This window comes from Panthera pardus, unplaced genomic scaffold (assembly GCF_024362965.1).
Source record: "Panthera pardus isolate Hobbes unplaced genomic scaffold, ASM2436296v1 HiC_scaffold_22, whole genome shotgun sequence".
NCBI lineage: Eukaryota > Metazoa > Chordata > Mammalia > Carnivora > Felidae > Panthera > Panthera pardus.
This window is the reverse complement of record NW_026526788.1, coordinates 56,374,696-56,396,889: the sequence shown is the minus strand read 5'-3', so window position 1 is coordinate 56,396,889 and position 22,194 is coordinate 56,374,696. Positions and strand designations below refer to the sequence as shown.

General features: G+C 47.0%; 1 protein-coding gene across 6 annotated transcripts in view; it reads left to right on the top strand.

Moving 5' to 3' along the window:
* Positions 1–22,194, top strand: part of CRTAC1 (cartilage acidic protein 1) — a 157,442-nt gene that overhangs the window by 2,254 nt on the left and 132,994 nt on the right. For all 6 annotated transcript variants that reach the window (XM_019459052.2, XM_019459047.2, XM_053909807.1 and 3 more), the window contains exon 2: positions 16,017–16,216. In XM_019459052.2, coding sequence (XP_019314597.1) covers positions 16,017–16,216 — 200 coding nt within the window. The remainder of the gene's footprint in view (positions 1–16,016; positions 16,217–22,194) is intronic.

Below are 22,194 nucleotides of genomic sequence, written 5' to 3'. Positions count from 1 at the left end.
TGACCATGGTAACTAAACCTCTAAGCAAGCCGAGACCACAGCCCCCAACCCTCACCTTCATGATTGAAGCCCTTCTACCACAGGCTTCCTGGACATCAGGTGGTCCTGTCATCTCAGGTGCAATGGGGCAGATGCACGTACAACATTCCAAGGACAGAGAGCTAGTACTCAGCCCCACCTGCTCTCTGAGATCATTCCTTTGTGCTTGGTTCTGGTGTGTCCTTTGAACTTGTTAGCAGCTCCTGGAGTCCAAGAGCATTAGGGCTAGAAGGGAGGATCCTTGAAGAGCATCTAGTCCAACCTCATCCCATCCCCAGCACTCACATGCATACTTAATTTACAGATGAGAAAGCTGAAGCCCAGTGAAGGCGAGTGTCTGGTCCAAGGTCACAATGGCTCTTTGATGGAAGACACTGGATGAGGTTTCAGGATTTCCAGTTCTCTGCTCAGAGCTCTTTCTACTCTGTGACCTGCTTCCTCCCTTTTTACTATGGAGATGGACGTGTGTTCTTGGCACACTAGGTACTCGTAGCTGCTGACATCGGTCAATTAACAAAATTAGTAAATTTGGGGAAATTGCCTTCAAATCAATTATTCAGAGTGAGGAGCAGATAAAGTTCTTGTAATGTACATATGCAGGTAATAGAAATTCCTAGTGGTTTTTTTCCCTTTCGTCCATTATCTTATCTCATTATTCCAAGCAGTCTTTTAGGCAGAGACAAAGCAACTCCAGTTCTCCGTCCATGCATGTAGGAATCAGAAGTGCCCAGTCCCTCTCTGTGGCCTTGAAACCCAAGTCAAAGCTCTTCCTTTCTTTCACAAAGGCGTGCTGGAGTAGGGTCTCCCTGTCCTGCATCATACCACTGCCGCTGACACCTCCATTACTCAGATACTGGGTGGAGTGGAGAGTTCCCAACAGTTATTTGCCCATTTCCCCATCTTTGCTGCTCCCAGCTCAAGGTCAGAGTGCTAGGATGCTCTATTTTTGCAAAATCCTCGTATTAGGGCTTCTTGGGTGACCTGGAAGATGCTACCATTTCCACTGCCCTTTTTCTGTTCTGTAAGTCTGACTGTCGACATCTGAGCTGGGCCCCGGGAAGGAGGTTTGCTGAGTAGCCTGTGGGCCGCCCCTCCATTTCCTCTCCCCACCCCGTTCCTTTGTACACTGCATGGAGCTCCTCTGGGTTCCTCCCAGAGCCTCAGCAGACTTGGTGGCGACCCTCGGAAGGAACTAGTGCCTGCCAAGCCCCAGAATTCTGAGAGCCAGATCCTCTTCTGTCCCTAAAGCTCACCCAAGGGATGCTTGTTGCCAGGGAAGATGCTTGAGTTTCCTCTTCTCCTCCAGGCTCACAGGCAAGTTGGGTCTTAGTCTTCAAGGGGGGAGGGAGGTAGTAAGATTACGTGGACCACCAGACAGCAACAGCCCCTCCTTTAAGAAGTGGGGTTCTGAGAGACCGTGCTTGAGATCCACGCCAGCTCCCGGCTCTAGCTGAAGAAATGTGCCTGCATTCCCAAGGCTTGGTCTAGTCTGGATAAGGAGAAGAATATAATTACGTAAAATATGGCTGTAGCATAGGATCTCTAGATTTTGGTTTAATGGAGGAGAGGACATAGAGTTTGAGAAGTGGCATTAGACCCTGAGAAATCAAGAAGCCACTCGTTTTGCGAGCCCCACTGGATGGCTGACCCTTACCTTACTCTCATTGGGAAGGCAATCCATGGAGTAGAAAGGACACAGGCTTAGGATCTGGCTCCCGCACTTACTGGCTTAGAGACTTTGGACAAACTGCTTAACCTCTGCATGCCTCAGTTTCCTCCTCTGCAAAATGGTGAAGATGGCAGCCCTGTGATGAGGGTAGGATAGACAGTGAAGAGCAAGGAAGATAGTCTCTAACATGCCTCTGCCCTCAGTAAGACATAAAAAGGTATTCAGCTGGAAGGGGATATTGTTGTGGGATCACTGGGAACCACACCGAGGCCTCCTTTTCCAAGCAAGTGAGGCTGAGTGTCCAGGTTTGCATATCAGCCCTCTGCTCACAGCAACATCTGGGCTGATGGACAAGGCCTTCCTGGCAGGGCTCCCTCCTTGCCTTCTTCCTTCCCCCACCTTGGGGCTTCGTTTGGGGGTTCTGACATACTTGGGGAAAAGAAATTTTACAGGTCCCAGGATAATTCTGAATGTGATGAAGGGCCCTGAGCTATTGATTCCTAAGGAAGGATCTTTGTGCTGGGAGAAGCCTTCCCCGAGCCCAGTGATTTAAGAGTGCTGACAAATCTGTGCTCACCGAGCCTCCTGCAGGCTGCAGATACAGGCTTCCAGGCCAGCCGGGGCTCTGCGAGGGATTTCTGGGGAGCCTGGCTGGTTGCTTAGGGGACATAAACCTGTGAACTCTCCTTAGGAAAAAGTATGAAATCAATTGGCTTATTATCACACCCAACACACCCTGGACCACTTAGGGCAGTTAAGAAATGAGAAGCAGCAAAGGACTTGGACGCTGTATTTGAAAACCATACAGAAAGGTGTGAAGCGTTTGGGGACAGGAAGTTCACACTGAACCACTCGTGATCTTGACCTTATTGAAGCTCTTCGGCACTGACTAGGGGGCCTACTTTGCCTCCCAGACATTTGGCAGTATCTGGAGATACTGGTTGTCACCACTGGGCTAGAGAGTGCTACTACCATCCAATGGGTAGAGGCCAGGGATGAGGCTAAATATCCTATAATGCATAGGACAGCCCCCCAACAAAAAAATCGGCCTAAAATGTCAGCAATGCCAGGCTGCGGAACCTGGACTGGAGCAGTGCCACACAGAATCGTAGCATGCTAGAAATGGGAGGAATTTCAGATGCGTTCTCATCCCGCTCTCCCATTTCACAGTTGAGAACACTAAGATCTAGAGAGGTAAAAAAAAACTAGCAAGGGTCCTACAGCAAGCGGGCGGCCATGCTGGTCTGGAACTCAGATCTGTTGTTTGCTGAGACCAACTTACAGACTCTCTCAAAGATGTTGTGAAGATTCACTGTGAGCTGTGAAAACACTTAGAAAATTATAAAGAGACTATTATTAATATTGCTATTATTAAGAATTTGGGAGTTTGGAAAGTTCTATTTCTGACTGTGCCACTGACTCATTGTGTAACATTGGGCGCATCATTCCCCCACCCCCAGGCCTCTCTGAGTGTGTGTGTGTGTGGATGGCGGGTGGTCTTAGCAAATGGTAAGTACATCATAATCATTATCTTTAGAGAAAAGTACAAAGATTTGCCCTTCAAAAACCCTAGGCACTTAAAAAGGAGAAGATAAAAATTTTCCTTGAAAGACATCATGTTGACTTCGTAAGAAGCAAAACGTTTTCTTCTTGGAAAAATTCCAGTACCCTGGCCCTGTAAGTTGGTTCCAGCCCAGGAAATCTGATCAACATCCGGAGGACAAACTGATAGCTCCACAAATGACAAGCGATTGGATTTGTCCCCTCTCCCTCCGGGAGGGGGGAGGTGGGAACTTCTTCACCCTTTCCTGCTCAACCCTCTTGGCACAGGGAAGTTCTGCAAAGAACTTCACTGGAGGGTTGAGAAGGCGTGTCATTAATTAGTAAAACCTTGTTTACTTAACAGACAAATTCTTAAAGATCTCTTCCAAGGGACGTTTTGACATATTACTTTAATTAGCCACAGAAGAATTGCAAGTACAGAGAGTGTATAAAATGACCCTTCCTGTTGTTTCTAGTTACTGTTATCTTTGTTTGCACCCAACAAGTACAGTGACAAGGTCATGGGAATCACCGCTGAGCTCAAGGTGTCCCGTTGACCAAGGGAGAGACTGTGGGGACTTCCACCCTAACAGCAGCCTCCACCTGCCTGGAGAGCAGCCCCCAAGTGGAGCTTCCTCCCTTGGCATCCCTTCCCTGCCTTCCTTTGATGTCTTCTTTATAAGGACCTGTTGTGCCAGGTGAATCCTGACTCAGCTGTCTGGGTAGGAAACAAGCCTGGGAGCCCCATCCCCACCTAAATGGGGAGAAAAGCTCCTTCAAGATTGATAGGAGCAGCCTCGGTTGGTGTTTTTCACTGAAGGCCCATCTCTGGTCTCGCTCTCTGTGCACTGAGGATTGGAGGTAGGCAGTCACTTGAGTCTCTCCTTAGAGGATCAAGGTTACACTCTGGTCAATCCCTGTAATCAGAGGAGCTAAGCAGACAGGCCCTTTCCGTCACCTACAGATTCGTTGTCTAAGTGACGTCGCATTCCCTTTCATCCTGGTCTCTAAGAACAGACTTTCTTGGAAATCGTAATCATGCACCTCTCCTCTGAGAAGCTATATATGTCCAAGGAGGCTTTTGCAAGTGGGGACACAAGAGTCCCTGAGAAGGAGAAATACTGCCTCGTAAGCAGTGTCAAGGCAGGCACTGTGTCTTTTGTTCTTAGCCATAATAACCTCAGTGCCTGGCATGGTGCTTGGCACATGGAAGAACTCCGTGGCTGCTTGAATAAATAGGTGAATGTGGGTGGCTGTTCTGGGGCAGAGGTGACTCTTGGTATGAAAGCGGATCTCCAAACTGGCCAGTCTTCCTTCTGGCTCCTTCTTCCCAGAGGGCTCTAGAGACCTCAAGGTCCCACTGCTCAAGCAGGGGTTGAGGAGTTCAGGCAGGGCCCACCCTACAAGGTGGTGGCAGGCTCTGAGCCTTGGGCAAGGCTGAGTTTCTCCTCCTCTTTACCACCCTCCACGCGCTCACTCCCCTTCCCTCCACCTTCCCACCAGGCTGCTGCAGGGAAGCTCAGTGTAAGTATGACTTTGCTTTCAGCTGATAGAATAGATGAGAATTTGGATTTCCACTGAAGACAGACTAGGGAGGGAATCACTGCTTCACCAAAAGATTCCCAGGGGCATGCTTCTAAATAGCAAGGTCCACTAATGCATTTTAAGTGATTTAGGAAAAAAACAAAAAAACAAAAATCCCTGACCCGTAGACTCTTAGGCCTGGAAAAGAAGTCTGGAGGTCGTCCAGTGCCATGCCACTGCCCTGCCCCAGGACGCCAGTCCCCTCTGTGAAACTTTTCAGAAGCTCACTCACTTTTCAGAAGCACAGCCTACCTGTCCTGAACACTGCTGCCCCAAATCTAAATCGCTCTGTCTCATTAAAAACAATTTTTTTTTTAATAAAATGCAAGTCTGATCATGTCTTAGCCAACGCCAAACCCTCTCCCATTGTATGACTCCAGGCTCCTGACCTTGCAGGCTCCACAGGCCACAGCTGCTGCCTCCACCTTTTCCCACACCCTGCACTCCACACCCCCGACCCGGCATTCCAGCAACAACTGCCTTTGCCTAGTGCACACAAGCCTTGATCTGTAAATCCACCTGGAATGCAGCTCCCTTGGAATCTCAGTTTTCCTTCCTTCCTTCTACCTGCCCTTCCTACCCGCCTCCCTAGACAACTCCTCCTCTTACAGGCTGCAGCTGCACGTTGTACCTGTTGCTGCTCTGAGCTTATCCCTCCGAATTGTGCCTCACCCCTGCTCAACTATAAGCTCCTGGAGGTCAGGAGCCATGCCTTAGCTGTCATTTCTGACCTGGCCCGTGGGCATCTACTGTTTGAGCATGCATGTGTATGTATATGTCAGTAAATGGAGGGGTCCTGTGTGTGGAAGGCAGTGCTGAAGAAGCCAAAGAACTCCACCAGCCTCCCTAGACAAATGAGTCACAGAAAGAAGCCTATCTCTCGAAGTCTGACAGTCCCCAGGCATTCCATTCAACTTTGGCAACTACTTCTGGAAGGGGAGTACCTGGTGGGCCTGGGCTCCACCTCCTGAACTGCATTCCTTCATTCAACATTTGTTAGCAGTAGTAATAGTGTGATTGCTGTTACCGTCACCTACCATGTACGGGCTTTGTGTTTGCCAGGCACTGTGCTCAGCACTTAACAGGCATTATCTCATTTCATTTCCCGTTTCACAGACCAGGGAGTCTAAGCAATTAACAATACTTCTGAGGCACCTGCTGTGTGCCCTGTGCGTAAGGCTGGGAGACTCCATTTGTCCTCTCACTTTCGGTAACCCCGTTTCATTAGCCTGCTAGTCTCTGTGGCACCTCCTAGCCTGGGTCCCCTGAGTTTTCCTCTGGCTTTTCTGGAGCAGGACCAAGTCTGCTTCCTATCCGTGAGTGCAGCTGCAGGCAGCATGTGGTGTTTTCCCCAGGTAGAGGGAAAGAGAAGGAAACCTTATATTTTCTGGGTGCTGGGGAAGATGCATAGGACTTGGTGGCCCCTCAGGTGGGGGGCGGCGGTGGGGGGGCAGATTCCGAAAGTCTAGCATTTGGCGATGCAGAAGATGAGGACAGAGACAAGGTGGAGAGACACCCATGACTGAGGCCTCAGAACATATACTCCGTGGGGCAAGGCCTTTATTTTGTTTTCAGTTGTCTTCCCAGTGTTGGGCACAGTGCCTGATACGGTGTGGGTGTGTGGGAATATGGAATGAATAAATGAGTGAGTGACTGAGGGGCACCTCCAGCTTTCTCTCCCACTTGGGCACAGTATTTGCTTCCCAGCTGGCATCTCAGCTTCCAGCTGCACCCTCCCATGGCTTCCTCCACACCCCACTGCTACACTGGGCTTTCTAACACACCACCCCCAGCTGGGTGGTTCCCTAACCCACTCTGGCTAGTACTGCTCATGAGACCGCCTCTCTTTTCCAGCCTCCTCAGCCACCCTCCTTCCCAAAGATTGCCCTGCCCCATCCTGTGCTCCAGCCACACAGAGCCTCATTGCACAGCACAAGCCTGCTTGTCCACGCCTCATGCCGGCCCCTCAGCCTGGGACACTTTCTCCACCTTCTCCCCTTGGCCAACTCACCACTGCCTCTCTCTTGGGCCCCCCCCTGCCACCGCAGGCAATGGTGCTTGCTCCTTCCACTGCGTTCCCATCTCACTTGGTTTAAGACAAGTTTGGTATAGTGAGAGAAGGTGTCTGTCTAGTGTAGTGTCCAGAATACCAATTCTGGAGCCGGTGTGCTTAGACACAAAATCTGGCTCCACTACGTACTAGCTTTGTGACCTTAAGCAGGTTACTTAACCTCGCTGTGCCTTTGTTTCCTCATCTGTGAAATGGGGTCAGGAGCAATACCTACCTCACAAGGTTACTATGAAGATTGAATGAGATCATCTGGGCGAAGGTTTAGAGTAGTGCCTGGCACCTAGTCAGTAGTCAGGTAAGTGTTCATATTACTAGCCGTTCCTCATGTGGTACTTGTTATGCAGAATTGCAGTGGAGATCTGTTTGCCTGGTGTACAGAGTCCCATGAATTAAGCTAAAGAGAGATGTGATCAGTTCGGAGATTAGAAACAGAGCTCTGACAGGCATGTGGAAGTGGGGGAGCTGAGAGGAAGGGGGTAGTTAGTATTGCCACTGTTCGGGTGAAAGACAGAGGAGCCGATCTCCGGCAGTGGGGGTGGAAAGAACGAGCAGTTTTGAGAAATATCCATGGAGCAGCATGGACGTGGTGATCCAGCAGGTGTGAGGAATGAGGAAGAAGCAAGAACCAATTATGACACCGCATTTCCAACCGGAATGACAGTGTTGAGGTTGGAAGGGGCCCAATGAAGAGCATCCCCCTTCCTTACTCAGGTTCAGAACCAACTGAGAGAGAGAAGGGGGGAGGAAGAAGGGAGGAGAGAGGCAAGCCTCAGGCAGAGATTAGAATGCCACGGTCACTACAGATACCGCTGTTTGGAAGGCCAGGCTTCAGAGTGGGGTCTGTGGGGCACCTCACTGCGGCCCTCCCTGAGGGTGGGGGAAGGACTGAGCCTGCCTGACCCACCTCAGCACTGGGCAGAGAGCAGCCTCTGCAGGGAGGCAGGTCCATAAAGGGCTCTCCTGCCCAGTTCTTGCACACTGACCGGTCTGTGAGTCCCTGCTCAGGCCCTCAGGAGGAGGAGTTGGGGGGAGAAAGGAGGCTGGGAATGCTGCACCAGCACTGGAGGTTCTCAGTCGCACCCTGTTGGTGATTTGGGCTGGACACATCTTTGTTGTGGGGGCGGTCCTGTGCACCCTAGGAAGTTTGGCAGCAGCCCTGGCCTCTACCCACTAGATGCCAGTGGCACCGCCCTTCCCTGGTCTGACAACCAAAAATATCCCCAGACATTGACAGATACTCCAGGGAGCAGGTGGGGAAGCAAAATTGCCCCCAGTTGAGAACCCTTGCTCTAGGCAAGTGGAAGGTCTTCTGGATGGAAACTTCCGGACTGGGAAATTAATGCTTCCTCCCAACTCATGATCAGGGGATTGGGGCCTTTAAATAGGCAGTGCTAGGGGCGCCTGGGTGGCTCAGTCAGTTAAGTGTCTGACTTCGGCCCATGAGTCATGATCTTACAGTTCATGGGTTCAAGCCCTGCGTTGGGCTCTGTGCTGACAGCTCAGAGCCTGGAGCCTGCTTTGGATTCTGTGTCTCCCTTGCTCTCTGCCCCTCCCCCACTAGTGCTCTGTCTCTCTCTCTGTCTCAAAAATGAATAAAAAAGTTACAAATAAGTAAATAAATAGACAGTTCTAGAAGGCCAGGAAGGCCAGGGTGGCTTAACAGCCGGGTCCTCCACACCTTTGGGTCTGCTCTCTGCTCCTTCTCTCCTTCCTCTCCTGTCTGCTACCTCCTTAACATCTTTAACTTGTGGCTACAGCACCTACAGCACCCTATCTGTGTGGAAGCACTCCAGTCCCCCCCCGTCCCCCTCCCCCCCCCCCCCCGCCGAGCTAAGTTAGGTTTCTCTTTGTGCGTCCTCCTCCATGGCACCCTTCACCCTGTACTGCAAATGTTGACTTCCTCCCTGTGACCTTAGTGCTGCCAAGCAGAATCCCAGGCTCATCGCGGGTCCACAGGGAGTGTCGCTATGGGTAAATAAACCAAGACGGCTTCTGTTGCCTCTTCTCCAAAGATGCCCTAGTTCCAAGCCCTCCTCCGTGGGACTCTGCATAGATCTGGTGGCCCAGCCTGCACAGGGCACAGTGACCCCGCAGCTGTCTTTCTCTCTGGAGCCTCTGCCCTCTTACAGTGTCTGGAAAGGGTCTGGGCTCCCTGCTCATCTCTAACATCCGAAGCATCCAGAGCTCTTTTGTAGAGTGAGACTCTGCCCTCCTACAATGTCTGGAAAGGGTCTGTGCTCTCTGCCCATTCCCAACATCTGAAGCATTCCGAGCTCTTCTTTTGTGAGATCTCGGGGTGGTGCCCTTGGCTCTTTCGATAATTGCTAAAGAACTGCTTGCCCTGAAAATTGTCCTGGAAGCCTCTCCTCACAGCTGCCTGACCCCACATCCGAGATCTAGGTTGCTTGGTTACCAGTTTTCAGACCCAATTGAGGAAAGTCCCAAGGCCGCAGAAAACTGAGTTTGGCTGCATGTGACCCCCAGCCAATGTCTAAGGACGATCTAACCTAACACTATCCGTGTGAAAGGAAGGGAAACGAGCGGTGAGCAGCGCTGCCCTGCCTGGCCCCCGGCAGGTGCTCACTCACTCACCTAACCCTTGAAACCTTGGTGTGGCATATGATTCCCACCTCACAGATGAGGACACTGAAGATCTGAACAATTAAGGAACATGCCCCAGGTCCTAGTTTGTGGGGCGGGGCGGGTGTTGAGATCCAAATCCAGGTCCCTGACTCCAGGCTTTGGGTTTTTCTTTCCCTCTTTTTATCCCGCTGAGGATTGCTCAAGAAGTTTGCTTAGAGAGCTTTTTTTTTTTTTTTAATTATTATTACAAAGCAATTCTTCTCACTGTCTGAAACACAAGTTCTGCGATCTCTTGCCCTTGTTAAGACAGACCCCTCTCTGCCCCTGCCCGCTCCTCCCCTGCAGGCGCAGCCCATGTTCCTTATCTAGCTAGGTACAGGTACCCTGGCCCCACTCCCCAGCCTGCCCAAGCTTTGCCTTTGCGAGTCAGCCTTGCCTCCTCCAGGCCGCTCTGCCCCTACGTCCGCCCTTTGCACTTACACGCTTAACCTACCGCTCGGCACCACTCAGTGCTCGAATACATAGTAGGCACTTAATACCCGAGCATTCAAGAAAACAAAAAAATTCAGTTCAACCTACTTTTTAATTCTATTTTTAACTTCTCCACGCTCTCCCACAAGATTCAGATGTTCACAGTGGTGTGACAGGAGGTTTCCCAAGTCAGGCATGTAAAATGTGAGGTCACTCCGGGTGCCTGCTGTGCCGCGGCTTCAGGCAGTCCCATCCCGCTCGGCTCTCCTCCCCAAACTCCGCGTCTCACGTCTTCCTTTGACATTCTCTAGCTAAGCAGGCTTTCTTAGGTACTTCAACAATCTGCTGATGAATTTTGGTAGCAGAAACATTTTTCACTTTAAATCAGATTGTAGCTTACACTCCCGGATATCTGAGGACCATGCGCCTGGGGCAGTGGTTCTCAGCCCAGGCTGCCCATCAACATCATCTGGGGAGCTTCTAAAAATATACAGCACCCAAGCCCCACCTCAGACCGATGTAATCAGAACTGGGTGAAGGAGCTGGGCCACAGTGTGTTTCTAAACACTGCCCAGGTGATTCTGTTGGCCAGCTAGGGTTTAGAACCGTTGGTCTAGAGCCTTGCTACTAAAAGCAAAGTCTGCAGACCAGCAGCAGAGGCATCCTGTGACATTTTGTTAGAGTGCAGAAACTCGGGCCCCACCCCAGACCTACCAAATCAGAATCTGCATTTTACCAAGATCTTCAGGTGATCTGTAAGCACGTTACAGTTTGAGAAGCATTGCTTTCGGGAAAGAACAGTTTTTAAATAAGTGTTTGACAAGTTGCAAGCCATTTCTGCCGGTTCACATTATCATTTGGACATATTCCTTCCTTTGTACATTTAACAAATAATAATTGAGCACCTACTAGTACCAGGCACTATGATGGTTTTTAAGAACACATTGGCATGCATCTCTGTCTTTTTTTTTAATATTTTTTTTTAACGCTTATTTATTTTTGAGACAGAGAGAGACAAAGCATGAACGGGGGAGGGTCAGAGAGAGGGAGACACAGAATCTGAAGCAGGCTCCAGGCTCTGAGCTGTCAGCACAGAGCCCGACGCGGGGCTCGAACTCACGGACCGCGAGATCATGACCTGAGCCGAAGTCGGCCGCTTAACCGACTGAGCCACCCAGGCGCCCCATGCATCTCTATCTTGCCTGCAAATTCCTGCCCATACCCCATTTTCTGTAAGCCTTTGATGGTAGCTATCTCTTTTCTCCTTGACCTGACCCCCCCTCCAGTTCCAACCCTTCCCCTCTTCTCACTTTTTTGCAAAAACTGGAGTCCGAATCCTTCTTTGTCACTCCATATCAAGTGTGGTAATTTAACTTAGAGCTGAAGACAGCTAGTACTTTGAGCGTATAAGGATAAACAGCCTGCAGCCCTGTGGATTGCATAACCCTCCCTTGATTTCAGCTCCTTAGATCTGGAGACAGAGGAGAAGGTTCTGGAACTAATCTCGTACCTTCACTGTAGTGTATACCCTGGCTTCTGGCCTGGGAGCTGTGGGATAGCTGTTCCTCGCTATTCAACATGCAGTTGGTAGACTGGAGCCATTGACGTCACCTGGGAACTTGTCAGAACTAGAGAATGTTGGACCCTACTACAGATCTACCGAGTCAGAATCTGCATTTTAACAAACCCCCAGATGATTCGTATGCACATTAAAGTTGGAGAAGTACTGAAGCACTCGTGTAGAACGGCGCTTCTTAAATTTTGCGACATATTATGATCACATGGGAGCTTTTAAAACTCTGATGCCCCTGCTGCAGCCGGTGCGAGTTAAGTGGGAATCTCTTGGTATGAGACCAGACATCTATATTTTGTTATTGTGCTAACATATATCGAGAGAACATAAAGTTTGCCACTTTAGCCATTTTTAAGTGTACAGGTCAGTGACACTGAGTGCGTTCACATTGTTGTGCAACATCACTATCATCCGTCTCTAAATTTGTCATCTTCCCAAACTGAAACTCTGTATCCATTAAACACGAACTCCCCGTTTCTCCTCTCCCCACCAAGCCCTGGCGGCCAGCATCCTATTTTCTGTGTCTGTGAACGTGACTACCCTGGGTACTGCATCTGAGTGGAATTATAGATTACGTATCCTTGTGACTGGCTTACTCCACTTAGCATAATGTCTTTGCAGTTTATCCATGTTGTAGCATGTGTCAGAATTCTCTTCCTTTCCAAAGGTTCTAGTATTCCATTCTATGTATAGACCACATTTTGTTTCCCCATTTGGACTCTTGGGCTGCTTCCATCTTTTGGCTATTGTGAATAATGCTGCTGTGAACATGGGTGTAGAAATATCTGTCTGAGTCCCCTCTTTTAGTTCTTTCCAGTGTAAACTCAGAAGTGGGATTGCCGGATCACATGGCAATTGTATTTGGGGCTTTTTTTGAGGCACTGCTACATAGCAGTTTTCCGCAGTAGCTGTACCGTTTTACATTCCCACCAGCCATACACAAAGGTCTTACTCCTCCACATCTTCACGAACGATTGCCATTTTCCATCTTTTTTGTTTTTTTGTTTTGTTTTTTTTTTTTTTTACTATAACCATCCTAATGGTATGAGTGGTCTCTTATTGTAGTTTTGATTTGCATTTCCTTAATGGTTGCTGATGTTGAGTGTCTTTTCACATATTAATTGGCCATTTGTATATCTCTTCTTTGGAGCAGTGTCTATTCAAGTCCCTTACCCATTTTTAATTGGGTTGTTTTTTTTGTTGTTGAGTTGTAGGAACTCTTTATATATTCTGGATATTAATCCCTTATCAGATGTATGATTTGCAAATATTTTCTCCTGTTTGGCGGGTCACTTTTTTGCTCTGCTGATAGTGTCCTTTGATGTGCTAAAGTTTTAAATTTTGAGGTAATCCATTTTATCTGTATTTCCTTTTGTTGTGTGTACTTTTGGTGTCATGTCCAAGAAATCATTGTTGGACAACAGTATTTTTTAAAAACTCCCCCAGTAATTCTAGTATACAGCTACAGCTAAGCAGTGTTTCTCAAATTTTAACGTGCATTTGTGTCACCTAAAGTCTTATTAAAATGCATATTCTGGGGGTGCCAGGATGGCTCAGTCAGTTAAGCATCTGACTTTGGCTCAGGTCATGACCTCATGGTTCATGAGTTTGAGCCCCACGTCCAGCTCTGTGCTGTCAGCCAGAGCCTGGAGCCTACTTCAGATTCTGTGTCTCCCTCTCTCTCTGCCCTCCCCTGCTCACACACTCTCTCTCTCAAAAATAAATTAACATTAAAAAATTTTTTAATAAAAACTAAAAAATAATAAAATGCATATTCTGACTTATTAGGTCTGGCGTGGGGCCCAAGATCCTGCATGTTAACAAACTCCTGGCTGATGTTGATGCTGGTCTGGCGAGCAGTCTGTGTAGCCATGGTTTAGAGGAGCACTTCAGGGATTTCTTTCATGTGAGCCCTGAGAGTAGAAGGAGATATTTTCCAGACCTTTTCCTGAGTTTCTTCATGATAAAGTGCGTGTTCTCCCTGCACCGTGGGGGAGGCTGTCCACTGCGGGGTGATTTCAGATTCCAATCAGATGGCTGATTCCTCTCTGGCCTTGGCCCCTGTGGGTGAACTACTGTAGAATCCTGCCAAAAGCTGTTTTGTTCAAAATATGTTCAATATGCTCAGAAAAGAAAATCACACAGGTTGGTCTGAAATTTTTGGAAGGAGCTAGGGAGAAAAACTACTGAAGGTCTGCTTCTAAAAAAAAAAAAAAATCCTTTAATTCATCATAGAATTTTAGAGCTGGGAAGCACCTTTAGAGTCTATTCCAAACCTTCATTTTGGAGAAGAAAGCTGGGACCCAACAAGGCTGTGACTTGTTCAAGGTCACCAAGCAAAATAGAGGTCAACCCATAAGTGTATTACTTCTTTTTAGTCTTGCTTTAGGGTATTTATCTGGAAATGGTTAACACAGAGTAGCTACCTCTTTCATATGGCTCCTTTAATTAAAAGTTCACCTTTTCACAGAAAAGGTAAAAATCAACAGGCTGGATCAGGCTTCTTGCCTCTCGTGGCCTTCATTAGAAAATTTCTACCAGTTGCTTGTATTACCCCAATAGGGGTACCTGCCTCCCTGGTGGCAGTGACCCAAATTGCAGGAATGGTGCCCAGGAGGGACTACCTAGCTCCTAGAAGGTATACCCAATGCCACTTTCTCTTCTGTGTCCATTGAAAACCTTGTAATCTGATCACAGTACTCTTTCAATCCACTACCAATCAATTGGATCTGGCTCTCAGGTTGAAACTCATTTGCTGTCCCTATAATAGAGGTCATACCTTGAAAAGACCAGTGACCTTCAGATCCACCCTACATTTCAGCATGTCTACACTGGTTATTAAATACTCTTTAGCTTCTCATTTTTACCACCAGCTGCTCATTAATCCAATTATAAGTTTCCTTCATCCAACCAAACTTCCTGCCGAGTGGCAGAACTCTCACAGTGATGCATTTGCCTTCAGTGATTAGACAGCCCAGTAGAAGATACTGTCTTGTTCAGACATCTCTGTAATTTAGACTTGACCTCACTCTGACAGTGCAACACCCAACATGTGCCCTGTGAACAGGCTCCAAGAGCCTCCTTCCCAGGAAGGCTCACTGAGATTAGTTTCTGCCCTGCAGTTGGAGCCCTGCCCCCTGGGTCTCTCCCCGGCCTCACCAGCAAGGCATGAGAGAGGCTTCTGAATCATGTTTGACTGTGAAGGCAGTGCCTGGGCCCCTCATTTGAGTTTCTGGGTCCTGAACTGAGGCAGGCTCATTTGCTGGCAGGAGTGTCTGTCTCCTTATGGGGAGCCAGCCTCCCCATCTTCTTCATTAAGACCTCAGCCTCACTCAGCCTTGTTCTCAGCTGCCAGACGCACCAGCATGCCAGCAGGAAAAGTTCCATCAAGAAGGGGTCTGCTGCCTTCTGAAGGCAGGAAGGCCCCACTTTGCCTGCAAGACCGGACCTACAGCCTTCATGGGACTTGTTCCAGGAGGGCCTTTAGAACACTCTGAGTTCTGATTCCAGGCCTCCAGGCAGAGTCTCAGGGTGGTGCCATCTGTAGCTCACACAAAGAGGGGGTGGAGTCCTTCTACCTCCTTGGCCATTCTCATCAGTCTCCTGGGTGCATGTCACCAGCTCCCATGGCCCCAGGCTGCTCGACAACACCCTGAGTTATGTTAGAGATATAATAATGAATTATACAATGGATTATACATAATTAATTTATAATAAAACACGCACACAATGGTTTAATTTCTCCAAGTGAATGATGTACCACCCGCCAGATCCTGCTGGAATACATTTCCTAACTGACTGCTTCCTGATCTGGAGATGATGGCCAGCTGCCCTAGGGAGGGACCTTGGCCAGAGGAACCTGCCAAGTCTCAGACTCACTCCAGGCTACCTCTGGGGTATCTCCCATAGAAGGATAATCCTTCACTGCCTCTATTGTTGTTCTAGACCAGGGTACTCATGGGGGCTCGCTCCACACCTGGACTATTTGAAAGTGGTTATTTTGTACATTCCCCCAATCTTTCTTTCAGAGTATGGGAGATGCTTATATATTTATACTCGACCATTCCTTCCTTCCTTCATTCACTCAACAAGTGTGTATTGAGTGCCTATTATGTGCCAGCCCCTGTCCTTGGCTCGATGCCAGTGAGTTAGCAAAGTACAAAGATTCTTGCCCTGGTGGAGCTTACATTCTAGCAGAGGGAGACAGATGATAAATAGTAACCACAATGAATAAGTAAATTACACAGTATGTTACACAGTGAAAGGTGCTAAGAAAAAGATAAAGCAGAGCAGGATAAGTATGATCAGGGGTGATGCAGGCAGGCTGCAGTTTTAAACATGGTAGTTAGGGCAGGTCTTAGGGGAAAGTGGCAGCCTAGGAATTGCCAAGCCCTCCGTGAACAGGGGGGAAAGGTACTTATGTGCCTACTCTGGGCTGTTTGGTTATCAGAACTTGCAGTAACATTCATAACTTTTGGTTTCAGGTGTTCAGGATGTTATTGTTCCTGCTGCTGCTGCGGTTTCTGCCCCCCATTGAGGGGTCCCAGCGTGCTGAACCCATGTTCACTGCAGTCACCAGCTCGGTCCTGCCCCCTGACTATGACAGCAACCCCACCCAGCTCAACTATGGTGTGGCAGTCACCGATGTGGACCATGATGGAGATTTTGAGATCGTTGTGGCAGGGTAAGTGCCTCCTACCCTGAGTCTGACAGGTGTATTAGTCAGCTTTTGCTGTGATAAGGCTGAGTAACAACCACCAAAAGCCAGTGGCTTGCAACAACACATATTCCCACCCATAGGTCTCAGCTGGGCTCAGCTGGGGCTCTAGTATGCCATGTCCTTGCCTTTTGCTATAGCGGGGAGAAGATGGAGCATGGATGGTTTTTCAGAAAGAGAATTTGAATACTCTGCTTCAAGGCATTCTCTTCATGTTTTTAAGCTTCCTTAGTTATACAAGCATTACTTCCTTACCAGTGTAAACATCCCTACATAGGAGTGGCTTAAAGGTGACAATTATGATCGATTGGGATGCTCAAAGCTGCCTTTGCACAGTATCTTCCATAAGACCAAGAAAACATTAATTGTCCACTTCAAAGAAGGGAGGAAGATGGGAATTCAGGGTAGCTAAACATCCTCTAAAGCGTGCCTTGGTGCCCACTGTTCCCTTCTCTTCTGAGAAGCAACATTGCGTAGAAAGACAAGCATGTGATTTAGAGTCCAAATAGCTTGAGTTCATGCCCTAGATCTACAGCTTTCTAGTTGCATGACCTTAAGTCAATCCCTTACTCACTGAGATTCAGGTGTATCAGCTGGAGAAAGGGGAATAATCATAATGCTTTTTTGTCTTGAAGCCTCAATAGGGTATTGCATGTACCAGTGCATTGTCAATTCTGCCAGTAACCATGGATAGTTGTTATTTATGGATCTCTAATACATTCCAGGCACTGTGCTAAGCCTTTTTCAGAGGCATTGTTTTATTTAATCCTCCTGACAACACTATGAAGTACATATACAAGGAAAGGAAATTAGATGGTAAGCCACCTGCCCTAGTCAATGAAACAAGATGTGGATGGGTCAGGATTCGAACCCCTGGGCTTCCTAACTCTAAAGCTGCTGAACTACAGTTGTGCAAAGTTTTGTCATCACTTCAAAAATCAGCCGACCAGTGAAAACACAAGGGCATGTCAGCGTCATTCTGGGAGGCCTGAGCTTTTATGGCAGCACTGAAAAAAGTCACTGGCAGGTAACATTATTTGTAGCAGTTGCATGTAACAGTAGAAAGCACTGACCTTGGAATTGGAAGACCTGATTTTAATTCTAACAATACCACTCAATAGTTGCGAACTTCATGTAAGTTACTTAGCTATGTGGTGCCTGCTTTCCTCATCTGTATAAGGTACCTATTGAAGTCTACCCCCACCTACCACCCAGGGCAGTCGTGAGGATCAGGGGTGATGATGTACAGAAAAGACACTTTGTAAAGCACACTTCTTCTTCCATTTATTCATATCTTCTACCCTGTGAAGAGTAGAAGGTACCTGATTCTAGACGCTCCTAGAAGTCTGGATAAGTGCACCATCCAGTGGAACTTTCTGTGATGACATAGATGTTCTGTGTTGGTGCTGTCCAATATGGTGTCCATTAGCCACATGGGACTGTTGAGCACTTGAAATGTGGCTACTGTGACTGAGGAACTGAATTTTTAATTTTATGTCATTTAAACTAAATAGCCACATTTAAATTAGCACGGTTCTGGGTCTTAAGAAGGAAAAACTAAAGAGCAGAGTGTGCTAGAAAAAGGCAGGTCAGAAGTGATTGTAGTGACCCTGTTGCCTGAGTGACCTGAGTAGGGTGGGGCCAAGCAGCTTGTCTGCATTCAGTGCTGTGACGGTCCAGTGTCTCTCTGAATCAGGGAGCAGCCCACCTCATCAAATCATTCCTCCCAGAGCCATGAGTCTCTGGTTAAATGACTTCGATGCATTTCTGAAATGTTCTAGTTGGCCCTGCCTCCTGTTAGGTGACACCAGCCTCCCCTGGTAGACCCTGGGAGTGACAGAGGATGGTGGGGCAACCATCCTTCCCTCCTGCTGGACCCTCCACAAGTTGCTGCTGTGGGCATGCCCTCCCTTCACCTTGGACGCTGGCTTCAAGTGCAGCTCTCCATCACACCCATCCTTTCACGTGCATGGGTTGTACTGCGTCTCCTGAACATGCAGCTTCATTCTTTCCAACTGCTGGGCACTCATTTCATCTTCCCTTTCAATGAAGTCCCTCTCTCTCTCTCAAGAAACCCCAGGAATTTGCTTCTGTGTCCTCTGTGGTGGGGAGGCTAGACCGTTGTTTGTAGTCAGCTTAGAGTAAACCTTGTCTAGCTTGCTGCTTCCTGTGGGTCCTATATAGCACTTGGGAGTCATCCTCTGAAAACAAAGCCCACACCATCCCGACTCTTCATCCTGAATCAGCCAGAGATCAGGGAAAGACTGTTCTCTTTAATCCCAGGGGAGGGTTGAGCCAGGTGGGCCCTGTCTGAGAAAGCTTGGGCTGCTGAGTGTTCTTCTGAAAGATGATATTGCCCACCCCCAGCAAAGGAGAAGGCTTGCATGGAGGACAGGATGGCGAAATTGGGCAGCCTCCCAGCTCCAGGTCAGGCCTTTTTTGTGGCTGTTGTGAAGCATTGTGAATTCTCAGAGCATCAGAAAGACACATTCTAATTTAAGTACCAAATACATTCCAAAGACAAATATAACTTTTTATTATCTTCAGCGTAGGATGATTTGTCACTGTCTTCTTCTTTGGACTGGATAACCAAGGGTTGACTATGCAGACATATTTAAATCAGGACCTTGGGAGGTCATTTGGTCCACCCCTTGCCTTCCAATAAGGCCACACCTATAGTTCTTGGAGGCTCCATTTATTTAAAGCCTTCCAAGAGAACATGTGCGATCTTTTTGTAATCTAGCTCAATTATTTATGTCAAGAATCTGTTTGACAAATCTGAATCCCTCATATTAGAGTTTAATAAGCCATGTCTTTTAACTTTTGTTTTGCTCTTGCCTTTGAAGATATAAACCAAGTGGTCACCATCCTTTCAAATAAAAGACAGCTAGGATCACTGCTCTGACTTTCATTCTCTGTGGACATGCCACATTTCTGGCTTTGACTCTTATTCTATTTCATCTATTCTGTACCCATAATTAACTCTGTTTCCTTCTCTATTTGATTGTAGACTCTGTCTAAGAATCATGCTGCAAGAGTTGAAATTTCAAAAAATTAAATGTGAATGCCTTTACCTGGGGCACCTGCGGTCCAGTTCATGACAGGCCCGCTCTGTATTATCTTATAGACCTTTCCACTAGCTGGTCCCTGAAGGCATTTACGTTTGCGACCCCAGGGATAATGGCTAGCTATTCAGTTTATAAGGCGCCCTGTACCTGAACTTGTCTTAGATTTGTTGACCTTGTAGTGTGTCTGACTGGAGCCCTGTTGCTTTGAGTATTTACTCTTTCAATAGGTTTGTTTTGTTTTGCTTTTTTGGTATCCTCGTTCTGGGTATTGATGGTATTGATTTTGAGCATGTTGCTGGTGAGTTTGTGTTGTGTTTCAGTTTCTTGAGTTAATTGTGATGGAAGGCGTGTGTGCGTGCATCTGACTCTGGGAGGAGCAGAAAATGACCGCCCTTTGTTCTGCGGGGATGGGGGAGGGAAGGGGCTGGCTCTGCTCCTCTGCCACAGCTGGGCGAGTGCCTCTGCATATGGAGGGCTTATCTGCTGACCGGCAGGTGCTGATTGCGGTCTCTACACACAGTCTCCTCCCTGCGGGGTGAGGGGGGGATTTGATCACCCCCGGAGACATCCGCACACGCACAGACCATTGAGGGTCTTCAGGACTCATTCCCTGGGTAAGTAAAAAGCTCAGTAGCTTCCCCTTTCCTCAGTGGAACTAAATACCAAATCTACAGTCTCACATCGTCTAGAAAGGAATTCCTGTCGGTGTCAATCTTGCACAATTCCTTTAGAGCAGCTTTTGTTTCCTGGGATATCCCCAGAGGTCTGAGATAACCCCCCTACCCTTTCAGTTTCCAAGAGAAGTTTTGCTCAAATGGAAAGATCATAGTGGTTGTAAAGTTTAAATCACGATTTAGATCAGTTTTTCTACACAGAGCATTCATTTGATAAAACCTTAACACATTCTTCACACTTGGAAGGGTTTCATTTAAAGGGATGCTACATATCATAAAGTAGTGTTTCATTTTGTCCTTAATTTTGCAACTGTGTAAGAAAACTTTTTAATTTACTAAAGTTAATTGAATTATTTAAAAGGCAAACCGTATTCAATTACCAGATTAATCATAATCATATAGGAGATATTTTTGCCATTATAAATAATAAGAACAATGATAAAGAATGAGATATTTATCTATGATTTAACCAAAGCAATATTTATGCATTTTATTGTAAGTATATATAGATGCGTGCAGCATATATAGATATATATCATGTGTATGATAGATGGTAGATAGATAGGTAGATGTAGTATCCACATAAATATGTTTAGATACCGTAGTCTATGTGTATATATACATGTACACTTTTAACAAAATAGGAAAAAGAGTTTTGAACTTTCTGTCCTAATTGTTGCTTTGTAAAAACATTTTAATGGATTTGATCATCAGTTTTGACAACTTTATTTTTTTTTTTTAATTTTTTTTTTTTCAACGTTTTTTATTTATTTTTGGGACAGAGAGAAACAGAGCATGAACGGGGGAGGGGCAGAGAGAGAGGGAGACACAGAATCGGAAACAGGCTCCAGGCTCCGAGCCATCAGCCCAGAGCCTGACGCGGGGCTCGAACTCACGGACCGTGAGATCGTGACCTGGCTGAAGTCGGACGCTCAACCGACTGCGCCACCCAGGCGCCCCCAGTTTTGACAACTTTAAAACATTAGGTTATTTCATTCAGTTCAGTTTATCTTTCTCTTTTAATTTAAAATATATCTTACAATTTGATAACATGTACCTGTGTTTTGTTACCAAAAAATTCACACAATATAGGTGAAAGTAAAAATTCATCTTTAGCAACCCCTGCTCCAAGCACATGCCAGTCCTCTCCCAGAATAACAGTTGTCTTGAGTTTGGTGTTTGTACTTCGAGAAATTTCTATGTTACATATATGTTCGTAAGTTACAATTATATCATTTTTGGAAGAGCCAAACAGATATGTATTGTTCCAAAACTTGCTTTTTTCACTGTACAGTATATTTATTGTTCATACATATAGATCTAGCTTATTTTTTTAAGTTGTTTAGTGTGGATATACCACATCTGTTTTCCTACCCCTCAAGTGACATTTAAGCTGTCCCTAATCCGTGACCACTGCAAACAACACTGTACTGTACATCCTTAGCCACATGTGCAAATATTTCTCTGGGATAGATACCAAGAAGCAGAGATGCTATGTAGTTTTTGGATCTTAATCAATATTGCCAAACTATTCCCAATCTCAATCTTTTTCTACTTATTCATAGCCTAGAAATAAAAAGTAAAATTGGGGATTATTGAATTCAACAGCTATTCAAGCCCCTACTATGTATACAACCCACATAGGCTCCAGGGTCTGAACTTAATCAATTTAGATCTAATAGTTCCCAGAAGGAAAAATAGGCCTATTCTACATCTGGAAAAGGAGCTGCTGCTGTTAAAAACCGGATTGAGGAACTTCAATACTTTCTGATTCAAACTGCTAAGAGGACTTCCTCTAAAGCCTTGTCTGCAAAAATATATTTCTTAAATGGTTCACCCTTAACCTCAAGATTCATTGTCGCTGGTATCATGGGAGAATGATTGTGGGGTGCCGGCTCTTCTGCTCTGGTTAAGCATGGACTACCCCTGATTTTGAATGCTAATAAGACATGAACTGGAGCAGGAACCAGGGCTTTTAAACCCATTTTTAAGACTTTTCTAAAAAGGTTACTCAGCAGTGCATGGCAGGTTTTCCAGAGATGGCTTTTTGCTGTATCTGAACTTCCTCTCCCCAGAAGCAGTGGGCAAAAATTCCACCCTATACACCAAGTCATACACTCTCCTGACAGCCTGAAGGTCTGAAGCCCCTTCGCAGTTACCCTGGCTACCCGCCCCCCTCCCCTGCAGAGGGAGGTGACAGAAG